General features: G+C 44.3%; 1 protein-coding gene across 9 annotated transcripts in view; it reads left to right on the forward strand.

Annotated features, from left to right (window-relative positions):
- The first annotated feature begins 5,058 nt into the window (after positions 1–5,058).
- The window catches only part of NLRP3 (NLR family pyrin domain containing 3), a 32,957-nt gene continuing 25,726 nt past the window's right edge, over positions 5,059–12,289 (forward strand). The window contains exons 1-3 of one of the 9 annotated variants that reach the window (XM_031660346.1): positions 5,059–6,157; positions 8,243–8,304; positions 8,772–9,092. In XM_031660346.1, coding sequence (XP_031516206.1) covers positions 8,810–9,092 — 283 coding nt within the window. In that variant the 5' untranslated portion in view covers positions 5,059–6,157; positions 8,243–8,304; positions 8,772–8,809. Of the gene's footprint in view, positions 6,158–6,243; positions 6,291–7,721; positions 9,093–12,289 lie in introns of those variants that run through there. The other 8 variants (XM_031660340.1, XM_009195681.1, XM_017953088.3 and 5 more) reach the window with 8 other exon arrangements.

Raw genomic sequence — 12,289 nt, forward strand, 5'->3', positions numbered from 1 at the left:
GTGCACTCATAGCTCACTACAACCTTGAACTCCTGGGCTCAAACGATTCTCCCGTCTCAGCCTCCCAAGTAGCTGAGACTATAGACGCACAACACCACACCTGGCTAATTTTGTTTTTATTTTCTCTTTTGTAGAGATGGAGGTCTCACTGTCTTTCCCAGGCTGGTCTTGAACTCGAGGGCTCAAGCAACTCTCCCACCTTGGCCTCCCAAAGTGATGGGATTACACGCATGAGCCACTGTGCCCCGCCTCACACCTATACTTCCATGTCTTGTGTCTGGATTTTGGGGTTCAGAAAGCTCCTATGACATTTCCTCAGCCTACTTCTACCCATGAAAACGGGGCTTTTCCCAGTCTCCGTACGACCGACTCAGCCCTGTTTCTTTTCGCTTTACCCTCTGGATCCTACACCAGCTATTCATTGCTTAGTCTGGACCTTACACCAGCTATTCATTGTTCATTCTGGATCTTGCACCAGCTATTCATTGCTCAGTCTGTATATTACACCAACTATTCATTGCTCAGTGTGTATTTACATTTTTGCTTGTTTGTTTCCTCTGCTGTATTCAACTTGAAATCATTCTTGCAATTTTAGTTTGGAATTCAGTGCTGTGAGTTCCAGTCCGTTTAAGTGAGCTTCGGATATGTAATGGAAGTAGTTATTTTTCTTAAATGTACAAGAGTAAATTATTATTATTTATGTTTTTTTTGCATAAATGATGCATGGAAAATCACTACATTTTACTTTTGTGAGTTGACTTATTTATTTGTGTTGATTTTGATATTCCCAAATCTGAAACAAAATTTTTTCAGAATGCATAATAACACACAGAGTATGGTGATCTTTCATTGACAAGTTTTTATATATGATTAGAGTATCTTTTCAAGATTCTTAATCTGCCTTTTTTTTAATATAGGGTCTCACTCTGTTACCCAGGCTGGAGTACAGTGGCACAATCCTAGCTCACTGCAGTCTCAATTTCCTGGGCTCAAGTGATTCTCCCACCTCAGATCCTGAGTAGCTGGTACTACAGGCATGCACCACCACATCCATCTATTTTTTAAATTTTTTGTGGAGATGGGGTCTCACTATGTTGTCCAGGCTGCTCTTGGCCTCCTGGCTTCAAGTGATCCTCCTGCCTCAGCCTCCCAAAACATTGGGATTAAAGGTTTGAGCCACTGAAACTGGCCTACAATTTGAATACTACTGTACGCTTTACATTTTGCTGTCAGGTATCTTTTTTTTTCCCTCTCTACAATAAGGTATTGTAGATCAGGTATTGTTTTATTTGAACTTCACAGGAAAGCTGAGGTGAGGGTCACAGGCAAGGAGTCGGGCCACTGGAGTGGTTGCAGCATTAAATGGAGAGTAAAGCAGCAAAGGCTGGAAACCTCATCCACTTCTCATGAACTTCTCACTGCCCGGAGTGACTGATGTCCTTACATAACTGCAGCCAGTTCACCAGCTGCATGATTGACAGTGGCTTAATTGACAATTGCCAAAACCTGGAAACAGCCCAAATGTCCTTTGCCTAGGGAATGGAAAACCAAATTGTGGCCTATCCATCCCATGAAATACTTTACTGCAGTAAAAAGGAATGATCTACTGATCTGAATCTCACATGCATCGTATGAAGTGAGCGGACTCGCTCACCAAAGGCTGCACACTGTTTATGTGACACTGTGGAAAAGACAGTGCTTTAGCAGATGGAGAAAGTGGGGCTGCGGGTGGGGACAGAGGCTGACTATGCGACAGCACAGTGGGTGGGGACAGAGGCTGACTATGCGACAGCACAGTGGGTGGGGACAGAGGCTGCACAGGGAACGTGTGCAGCTGATGCAGGTGCTCTGTGTCTTGGTTGTGGTGGTGGGTAGGTAGCTATATGCTTGTAAGTGCTCACAGGCCTGTGCATGAAAAAGGTGTGAATATTTATTTTGTTGTGCATATTTAAGGTGTATAGCATGGCGGTTTGATATACATAGTGAAATGATTGCTGCAGTCAAGCAAACTAACATGAGTTAACATAGCCACCATCTCACATAATAATCTTTATTGTGTGTGGTGAAAACATCTTAAATCTCTCTTAACAAATTTCAGGTTTATAATATTTTTAACTGTTGTTCCCACACTGTTTGTTAGATCTCTCGGCTTATTTATCCTACATAACCGAAATTTTGTACCTTTTGACTGTCATTTTATTTCCTTTACCCCTGGTAACTGTCTGTTTCTATATATTCAACTTTATTTTTTTCTGAGACAGGGTCTCGATCTGTCGCTCAGGCTGGAGTGCAGTACTGTGATCTCGGCTCACTGCAGCCTCAACCTCCCAGACTCAAGCAATCCTCCCACCTCAGCCTCCCAGCCTCCCAAGTACCTGGGGTGACAGGTGCACACCACTGCACCCAGCTTCCTTCCCTCCCTCCCTCCCTCCCTCCCTTCCTCTCTCTTTCTTTCTTTCTTTCTTTCTTTCTTTCTTTCTTTCTTTCTTTCTTTCTTTCTATCTTTCTTTCTTTCTTTCTCTCTCTTTCTTTTCTTTCTTTCTTTCTTTTTTTCTCTCTCTTTCTTTTCTTTCTTTCTTTTCTCTTCTCTCTCTCTCTTTCTCTTTCTTTCCTTTCTTCCTTCTTTCTTTCTCTCCTTCCTTCCTTCCTTCCTTTCTCTCTCTCTCTCTCTTTCTTTTTCTTTCTTTCTCTTTCCTTCCTTCCTTCCTTCCTTTCTTTTCCTTCCTTCCTTCCTTCCTTCCTTCCTTCCTTCCTTCCTTCCTTCCTTCCTTCCTTCCTTCCTTCCTCCTTCCTTCCTTCCTTCCCTCCCTTCCCTCCCTTCCCTCCCTTCCCTCCCTTCCCTTCCCTCCTTTCAGATGAAGCCTCACTATGTTGCCCAGGCTGGTCTCTAGCTCTTGGGCTCAACTGATTCACCCACCTCAGCCTCCCAAAGTGCTGGGATTACAGGTGTGAGGCACCACTCCTGGCCTAACTTTTTTTTTTTAAGATTCCACATATAAGTGAGATCATATAGTGGTTGTCTTTCTGTGCCTGGCTTGTTATGCTTTGTGTAATGTCCACCGGGTTCATTCATGTTGTGGCAAATGGCAGAGTCTCAATTTTTAATACTAACTAATATTGTATTGTGTATATGTGCCTTAAACTCTTTATTTATTAATCTGTCAACAGACACCTGGGTTGTGTGCCTATCTGGACCATGGTGAATAATGCTGCTATGAACATAGGTGCACAGATGTCTTTGTGAGGTGGTGATTTTATTTCCTTTGGATATACACTCAGAAGAAGGATTACTGGGTCATATGGCTGTTCTATTTTTAATTTCTTTAGGAACCTCCTTATTGTTTTCCGCAATGACTGCACCAATCTGCATTCTCAGCAGCAGTGTGCAAGGATTCCCTGTTCTTCATGCCCTAGTCAACGTTTGTCTCTTGTTGTTTTGATAATAGCCATCCTAATAGGTTTGAGGTGGTACCTCATTGTGGGTTTGGTTTGCATATCCCTGATGATTAGTGATGTTGAGCACTTTTTTGTATACATGTTGGCCATTTTTGTTTCTTCTTTGGAGAAATGTCTATTCAGGTCATTTCTTCGTTTTAAAAATCAGATTATTTGTTTTCTGCTATTGAGTTGTGTGAATTGCTTACATATTTTGGATATTAACTACTTATCTGATATATGGCTTAAAAATATTTTCTTCCAATTTGTTGGCTGCCTTTTCACTCTGTTGATTGTTTCTTTTGCTGTACAGGAGCTTTTTAGTTTGATGTATTCCCACTTATTTATCTTTACTTTTGTTCCTTTGCTTTTGGTGAGACATTAAAAATATCCATGCCAAGGCGAATATCAAGAAGTTTTTCTCCTCTGTTTTCTATTTTTTATTTTTAGTTTTTAATTTGTTTAGAGATTGGGTCTCATTCTGTCACCCAGGCTGGAATGCAGTGGAGTCATTACAGCTCACTGTTACCTCAAATTCCTGGGCTCAAGTGACCTTCTTGTCTTGGCGTCCTGAGTAGCTGGGCTACAGGTGCACACCACCATGCCTGGATAAATTTGTTTTTATTTTGTAGAGACAAAGTCTCACTATGTTGCCCAGGCTGATCGTGAACTTCTGGCCTACCGTGATCCTCCTGCTTCAGCCTCCCAGAGTGCTGGGATTACAGGCATGAGCCACCCTGCCTGGCTTTTTCTCTGTAAAACTTCTAGGAGTTTTACAGTTTTAGATCTTATGTTTAGATCTTTAATCCATTTTGGGTTGGTATTTGTATGTGTCAGCTTTTATTCGTTTGCACGTGGAAATCCAGTTTTACCAAAACCTTTATCTTTTAAAATCTTATATTTTTCTTGATTTTTTTCCTGTTTTTTTTTTTTTTTTTTTTCACACTTCTATAGCCAACATCTTTATTGAAGAGATTGTCCTTTCCCCATTATGTCTTCTTGGTGACCTTGTCAAAGAATTAGTTGACTGCATATACTTGAGTTTATTTCTGTTCCATTGGTCTATGGGTCTGTTTTTATAAAGGCATGGATTTTTATTGCGTATGAATTATACCTAAATTAACTTGACTAAACAAACAAGAACAAAAAGATCCCAGGTTCAGCCAATGAGCTCTTTTTTTTTTTTTGAAATGGACTCTCGCTCTTGTCACCCAGGCTGGAGTGCAGTGGCACGATCTCAGCTCACTGCAGCCTCCACCTCTCAGGTTCAAGTGATTCTCCTACCTCAGCTTCCTGAGTAGCTGGGATTACAGGTGCCAGCCACCATGCCCAGATATATATATATATATATGTGTGTGTGTGTGTGTATATATATATTTTCTATATATATATAGAAATATATATATATTTTTCTATATATATATAGAAATATATATATTTCTCTCTCTCTCTCTCTCTCTATATATATATATATATATATTGTATTTTTATTAGAGATGGGGTTTCGCCATGTTGGCCAGGCTGGTCTCGAACTCCTGACCTTGTGATCTGCCTGCCTTGGCCTCCCAAAGTGCTGGGATTATGGGCATGAGCCACTGCGCCCAGCCTGAGCTCCTTTCTTTTGGAGCATATTTGGTCTGCTTTCTCTCTAGCTTCAGCACCTGAAGTTTTTGCTGCTCCTGCCCCGGCCCCGGCCCTGAATGACACCTTCATCTGGTTCACGGAGACTCAGGTCTGCTCTCATGCCCCTGAGCAGGGCTAGATGCCTCTCTCGTCCTGTAGGGCATTCTCTCTGCAATTCTGTAGAAAGGTGGTGGTCATCGGAACCAACTGCTTGTTCTAGCTTCTCTGTGCCAGGCTCTGTTTTAAAGGCCTCACGTTTAGCCATTCACTCAGTGTTTTCTGACAGCCTTCTAGGATAGGTGCCATTATTTGGGCTGGTGTAGTGCTTGGTCAAATGCAGCATAATGAGGGATCAAGGCGGGAACAATTCCAAGCAAAGCCACTTGTTCACCCATCCTGAGTCTAGGAGATTTGGAAGATCTAAAGAAGTAGCAGGCGATTATTGTCACCATTTTACAGATATAGGCACAGAGAGACCCAGTTATTTGCTGACATCCCTCCACTGAACTAGGCGCTCATCCTTGTCACTCACCCAGAGGCTCACCCACCAAGCTCTGTTGAACTTGTGCCTTTGCCGGGCTGTGATCCTGTGGCTGTCTCATGGAGCTGCAGAGTAGGTCTGTGTGTGTCTCTTCTCAGGCTACTGAAGGTGAGGCTTTGTGTGCATGCCTGGCACATACCAGCCATTCCATAAGTGTTAGTGGAACAGGTGAGTCAATAAGTCAGGGAGTAAAATTTGTGCTTTAAAAGTAGAACATGATGGAGAGAACTTGTACTGCCTTCCAGCCACCTTGCTGTGAGAGGACAGGTCATGGGCTCTGGAGTTTGAAGGCTGGGTCAGGTCATGCTCTGGATTCTTTACTTGCTCACATGGCATGTCCTTAGTTTCACTTCCCTCGCTGTCAGTGGAGCTGTTGCAGCGGGCAGTGTCAGAGGCAATATCCATTTAGCGCTGCCAATTCGACCCCCATCCCCATCTTATACTGGCCTCCCACCCTGCTTCTGTGGGGTGCCTCAGAAGAGAGTAAGGTGAACCCAACTATGCAACCGAGACACGGCTTCGACAACACTGTTGATCCCGTTTGGAAAATCCAGCTATGTGAGTAACCGTTAGTTTCTCTGCCTCTGCTATGATGTAAGTGGGGACCACATCCTTCCTGCCCCTTCTGGGGCTGTGACTGCTATAAATTCATTGCATTTCCTCTCTAGCTGTTCCTGAGGCTGGCATCTGGGTAAGTCCAACTCCGTGGGGCAGGGTAGGTGACAGGACCAGGAAAGCAGTGGGGGAGGTTGTGTTGAGAGGGCAGAACTTGTCTTGGTTAATGCACTAGCAATTTCTTCTGCTAGCCTCCAAGTTTGTGCTTCAACAACATTTCTGGAATGTTCTTTTATCATCATTTGGGCTCTACGTGTGCAAGTGCATGTGTGTGTATGTGGTGGGGGAAAGGGGAGAGGACGGGGCAGCAAGCATAGTTTACACCCATGACCTCAGCAGATTTGCCCAGTATCCTTCCCAGGGGAGAAGATGGATGGGATACATAGAAGGAAACAAACCTCCTTAAAAACCAAAGGGCAGCAGCTATTGTGCTGGTGTTAGGGTGGAAGGAGCACAGAAGAAAGGCAGAATCCTGATGCGGATTGAAGGACTGATGGGGCAGGAGCTGGGAGGGTATGCAGAGCTCATAGGGCTGTCTGGAGAGCAGTCACCTCAGGATGCACAGGGCTGGGTTTGCGGGGCTCAGGAGGCGAGGAGTAGATAGGCAGGAATGGAGATGGGACGGGAAAGATGAGTGAGTCTGGGGCGTCTTGACATTGAACTGCAGTCACAGAAATTCCAATTTGGAGAGCTCCACTGTTTTCCAGGTTCTCTCCCTCCCTTGAGTGTTATTTATGGCTTTAGGTTGAGGTGCTTTGCCAAATACAGTGTAATCAAGGGATCAAGGCGGGAACAATTCCAAACAAAGCCAGCTTGTGTGTCCAGCCAGGCTCTAGGAGATATGGAAGATCTAAAGACACAGCAGGTGATTGCTAGTTTTTGTGGAACTCAAGGTCTAGTTGGGAAGACTATGTTGGTGAACGCTGCAGTGAAATACCTGTGATAAATGCTGGGAAAGTGTGTCTTTTAGTCATCTATTTTGTTGTCTTTGTCTTTGTCTGACTGAAACAAGGGATAGAAGACATGGTCTCACATCTCTGGTCAAAATCCTGGCTCTGTTCCTTCCTGGCTCCAAGCCCCTCGGCAGGCTTCTTAGGCCCCCTAAGACTCAGTTTATGCATCTATAAAATGGGGTTAGGGATAGATGCACCTCACAGAGCTCTGTGCAGGTTAGATGGGGAAAACCAGTGAGCACCTAGCCTGTGGAAAGCTCTAAATTAATGTGAATTATAATGATAATTGCAGATTTTGCAAGGAGACATTAAATAGATGTATGTTTTTATTTATTTTATTTTATTTTTTGAGACGGAGTTTTGCTCTTATTGCCCAGGCTGGAGTGCAGTGGCGTGATCTTGGCTTATCGCAACCTCAGCCTCCCGGATTGAAGCGATTCTCCTGCCTCAGCCTCCCGAGTAGCTGGGATTATAGGTGCCTGGTACCATGCCCAGCTAATTTTTGTATTTTTAGTAGAGACAGCGTTTCTCCATGTTGGTCAGGCTGATCTCCAACTCCTGACCTCAGGTGATCCGCCCACCTTGGCCTCCCAAAGTGCTGGGATTACAGGGATGCATGTTTTTATTATTCTCCGTTATGCACTCCCAGCTTCATCTTACTTCAATCCACTGGTTGATAGAAGTGCAGTCAAAGACCGTCCCCTCCTCTGCAAGCTTTTATGTTCTCTCTCCTCTCTCCCTAGCCATGTCCTGCTCTGCTATCAACACAGTTCCTCACCTCCTGGCCTTCTCCTTCTATTGTCTCTCATCCCTCTTCCCTCATGAAAACAGAAGCAAAGAGCTAGAGCCTTCAGTTTGGAGGAACTGAGAACATTCTCTTCTGCTTTCTCATTTTATAGATGAGGAAACTGAAGTGGAGGAATAGTGAAGAGTTTGTCCAATGTTGTAGCCCCGTAATCAACGGGACAAAAGTTTTCTTGCTGATGTGTCCAGATGGCATCATGAACTGGTTGTTCACCGTAAACTGTAATACAATCCTGTTTATGGACTTGTTTACATATTTTTCCCTCCATAGGGAAGCCTTTCTTCCATGGCTCAGAACACACTCCTGGATCGAGCCAACAGGAGAACTTTCTGGTAAGCATTTGGCTGATTTTTTTTTTTTTTGAGGTGGAGTCTCCCTGTGTCACCCAGGCTGGAGTGCAGTGGCGTGATCTTGGCTCACTGTAACCTCCACTTCCTGGGTTCAATCAGTTGTCCTACCTCAACTTCCTGAGTAGCTGGGATTACAGGCACCCACCACCACACCCAGCTAATTTTTGTATTTTTAGTAGAGACGCAGTTTTGCCATGTTGGCCAAGCTGGTCTTGAACTCCTCAGCTCAGGTGATCTGCCTACCTCGGCCTCCCAAAGTGCTGGGATTCCAGATGTGAGCCACTGTGCCTGGCCTTGGCTAACTTTTCAAAATTAAAGATTATGACTTGTTACAGTCATGTGACATTTTTTTCTGTCTGTTTGCTGAGTTTTTGATAATTTATCTCTCTCAAAGTGGAGACTTTAAAAAAGACTCATCCGTATGCCGTGTTCACTGCCTGGTATCTTAGTGAGGACTGAAGCCTAAGGACCCTGAGAACGGCTGCAGATGAAGATGGCAAGCACCCGCTGCAAGCTGGCCAGGTACCTGGAGGACCTGGAGGATGTGGACTTGAAGAAATTTAAGATGCACTTAGAGGACTATCCTCCTCAGAAGGGCTGCATCTCCCTACCGAGGGGTCAGACGGAGAAGGCAGACCATGTGGATCTAGCCACGCTAATGATTGACTTCAATGGGGAGGAGAAGGCGTGGGCCATGGCCGTGTGGATCTTTGCTGCGATCAACAGGAGAGACCTTTATGAGAAAGCAAAAAGAGATGAGCCGAAGTGGGGTGAGTGGAAGGAAGACTTTAAAAAAAATTGTGGCAAAGTGCACATCATGTACAATTTTCCACCTTAATTTTTTTTTTTTTTTTGAGATGGAGTTGCTCTTGTTGCCCAGGCTGGAATGTGGTGGCGTGATCTTGGCTCACTGCAACTTCCACCTCCCGGGTTCAAGCGATTCTCCTGCCTCAGCCTCCCATGTAGCTGGGACTACAGGCGTTGCGCCTCCACGCCTGGCTAATTTTGTATTTTTAATAGAGATGGGGTTTCTCCATGTTGCTCAGGCTGGTCTCAAACTCCCGACCTCAGGTGATCCGCCCGCCTCGGCCTCGCAAAATATTGGGATTATATGTGTGAGCCAATGCGCCTGGCCTTAATAATTTTTAAATGTACAGTTTAGTAGTGTTAGGTGCACTCACATTGTGCAACCAATCTCCAGAACTGTTTTCATCTTGCAAAACTAAAACTCCTCACCCGTTGGGCAGTAACTCCCCCTTGCCTCATTCTCCCAGCCCTGGTAACCGCCTTTCTATTTGCCATCTCTGTGAATCTTACTACTCTGGGTACCTTATATAAGTGGAAACATACAGCATTTTTTCCTTTATGAGTAGTTGATTTCACTCAGCATAATGTCCTCAGGGTTCAACTATGTTGTATCATGTGTCAGAATTCCCTTCCTTCAAAAAGACTGTATAAATACTCCATGGTACGCATATACCAAATTTTGTTTAGTTATCTGTTGATGGACACCTGGATTACTTCTACCTTTTTGTTATTGTTAATGCTGTTATGAGTGTCGGTGCACAAATATCTCTTCAAGACCCTGCTTTGAATTCTTTGGGGTGTATACTGAGAAGTGAAATTTCTGAATCATATGGTAATTCTGTTTGATATTTTGAGGAACTGCTTTACTGTTTTAGATACCATCTGTGCCATTTCCCACCAATAGCACACAAGGGTTCCAATTTCTTCATATCCTAAGAACACATGTTATTTTTATTTATTTTTCCTTTTTTATAGTAGCCATTCTAATGAGTGTGAGGTGGTATCTCACTGTAGTTTTGATTTCCATTCCCCTAATGATAAGTGATGCTGAGCACCTTTTCATATGCTTGTTGGCCATTTATAGAGCTTCTTCAGAGAAAGTTCTGTTCAAGTTCTTTTCTCATTTTCAGATCAGGTTTGGTTTTTGTTGTTGTCTTGTAGGAGTTCTTCATATATTCTAGATATTAACCCCATGTCAGATATATGATTTACAAATATTTTCTCCCATTCTGTGGGTTGTCTTTTCATTCTGTTAACTGTGTCCTTTGATGCACGGAAGTTTGTGTGTGTGTGTGTGTGTGTGTGTGTGTGTGTGTGTGTGTGTATATATATATATATTTTTTTTTTTTAAATAATTTCTTGGCCAGGCGTGGTGGCTCATGCCTGTAATTCCAGCACTTTGTGAGGCTGAGGTGGGTGGATCACCTGAGGTCAGGAGTTCAACACCAGCCTGGCCAACATGGCAAAACCCCATCTCTACTAAAATACAAAAACAATTAGCCGGGCGTGGTGGTGGGAGCCTGTAATCCCAGCTACTCAGGAGGCTGGCCTGAGGTAGGAGAATCGCTTGAACCCGGGGAGTGGAGGTTGCAGTGAGCTGAGATTGCACCACTGCACTCCAGCCTGGGCTAAAGAGCAAGACTCCGTTTCAAAAAATAAAAATTTCTTGTATTGTCTTGGTTTCTTCCTCTTTTCCCCTCTCATGGTAGTGCTATGAGAAGGTGGAGGCAAACTGTTTGTTTTCTCTAACTCCTTTAAAAAGCCAGTGCAGATTGTACCTACCCCCTGGGCACCTGCCATGATTAGCTCCTCTTTATCCGAATCTCAGCAGTGCCTGGACCTACCTCCAGTTCTCCATCCAGCTCCTCAGATCACATGTTTTGTCCAGTGTCTGCTGTGTGGTCAGCAGGCTTGGGCCTCTGCTTCCTGTGGCCCAGAGGGCAGCCTCTCTCCTCGAAGAACTGTGGAGTTTGTGGCAGAAGCTGTTCCTTTCACCATCGCTTTGGGAATTGGAATGTGAAAGAAATTCTCTTAATCCCCATGTACACATTGAGGATAAGGTTCTTTCTTTTGTCTTGTGTCCTAGGCAAAGGCAGGGCTCAGAGAAGGGCAGGGTGTTGCAGGATGATGATGTGGAGCCAGTAGTGATGGGAAGGAGGAGTAACAATGAGTCAGTGGATAGGGAGACACACGTTAAGACAGGCAGCAGTGTGGGTGTAATGACACCGGGGAAACAGACAGGCGTGTGCAGCCGGCGGAGATCAGAAACCGACTTCCGCAGTGACTCTCACCTGTAGTCCCAGCTACTCAGGAGGCTAAGGCGGGAGGATTGCTTGAGCCCAGGAGTTCAAACCTGGCGTGAGCAACATAGTGAGACCTCATCTCCGAATAAATAAATAAATAAAGCAATTATCATTGTGTCAGTACTTATATACTCACATACCCAAATGAAAGTGTCATAATCACAACTGTAGAAGTACTTTGCTAAGCAGTTTTTATGGATTTTGTGGCACATTCAAGAACCCCATGAAATAGCTTCTGGTTTTATCCCTCCTGCAAGTGAATGAAGTGAAGCTGGAAGAGATTCTGACTGGCCCATGGCTTCTTTCTAGCCATACCCAGAGCTGGGGTAAAAAGCAGGACGTGCCTTTGATCAAAGCCCAGCTCTTAACCACTATACCATCTGAGCTTCCATGTCTGGATTTTGAGGCAGAGAAGTTATAACTAGGGTCAGAAGTTTGTTTGTTTGTTTCCTGGGGTGGGGTTAGGTTTCAGGTAATAGACTTTGGCTAATCTACTGTGCTGGCTCATACCCGAGTCCCAGTTACTCAGGTACTGAAGTAGGTGCATCACTTGAGCTCAGGAGTTCCAGGCTGGAGTGAGCTGTGACTGTGCCACTGCCCTCCAGCCTAGGGAACAAAGCAAGACTCTGTCTCTTAAAAAAATAAAAATAAAAAGAATAAGGTTTTGGTTTTGGCTTAGATTGTTTGGATTTTGTTTTGTGACATGGTTACCAATACCTTTCTTTATTTTCAGAATAAGTAGACAGCTGTCACAGGTCTTTTATGGGCTGGGTACGGTAGCTCATGCCTGTAATCCCAGCACTTCAGGAGGCCAAGGTGGGAGGATTGCTTGAGCCCAAGAGTTTGAGACCAGCCTG

This window comes from Papio anubis, chromosome 1, assembly GCF_008728515.1.
Source record: "Papio anubis isolate 15944 chromosome 1, Panubis1.0, whole genome shotgun sequence".
Lineage (NCBI taxonomy): Eukaryota > Metazoa > Chordata > Mammalia > Primates > Cercopithecidae > Papio > Papio anubis.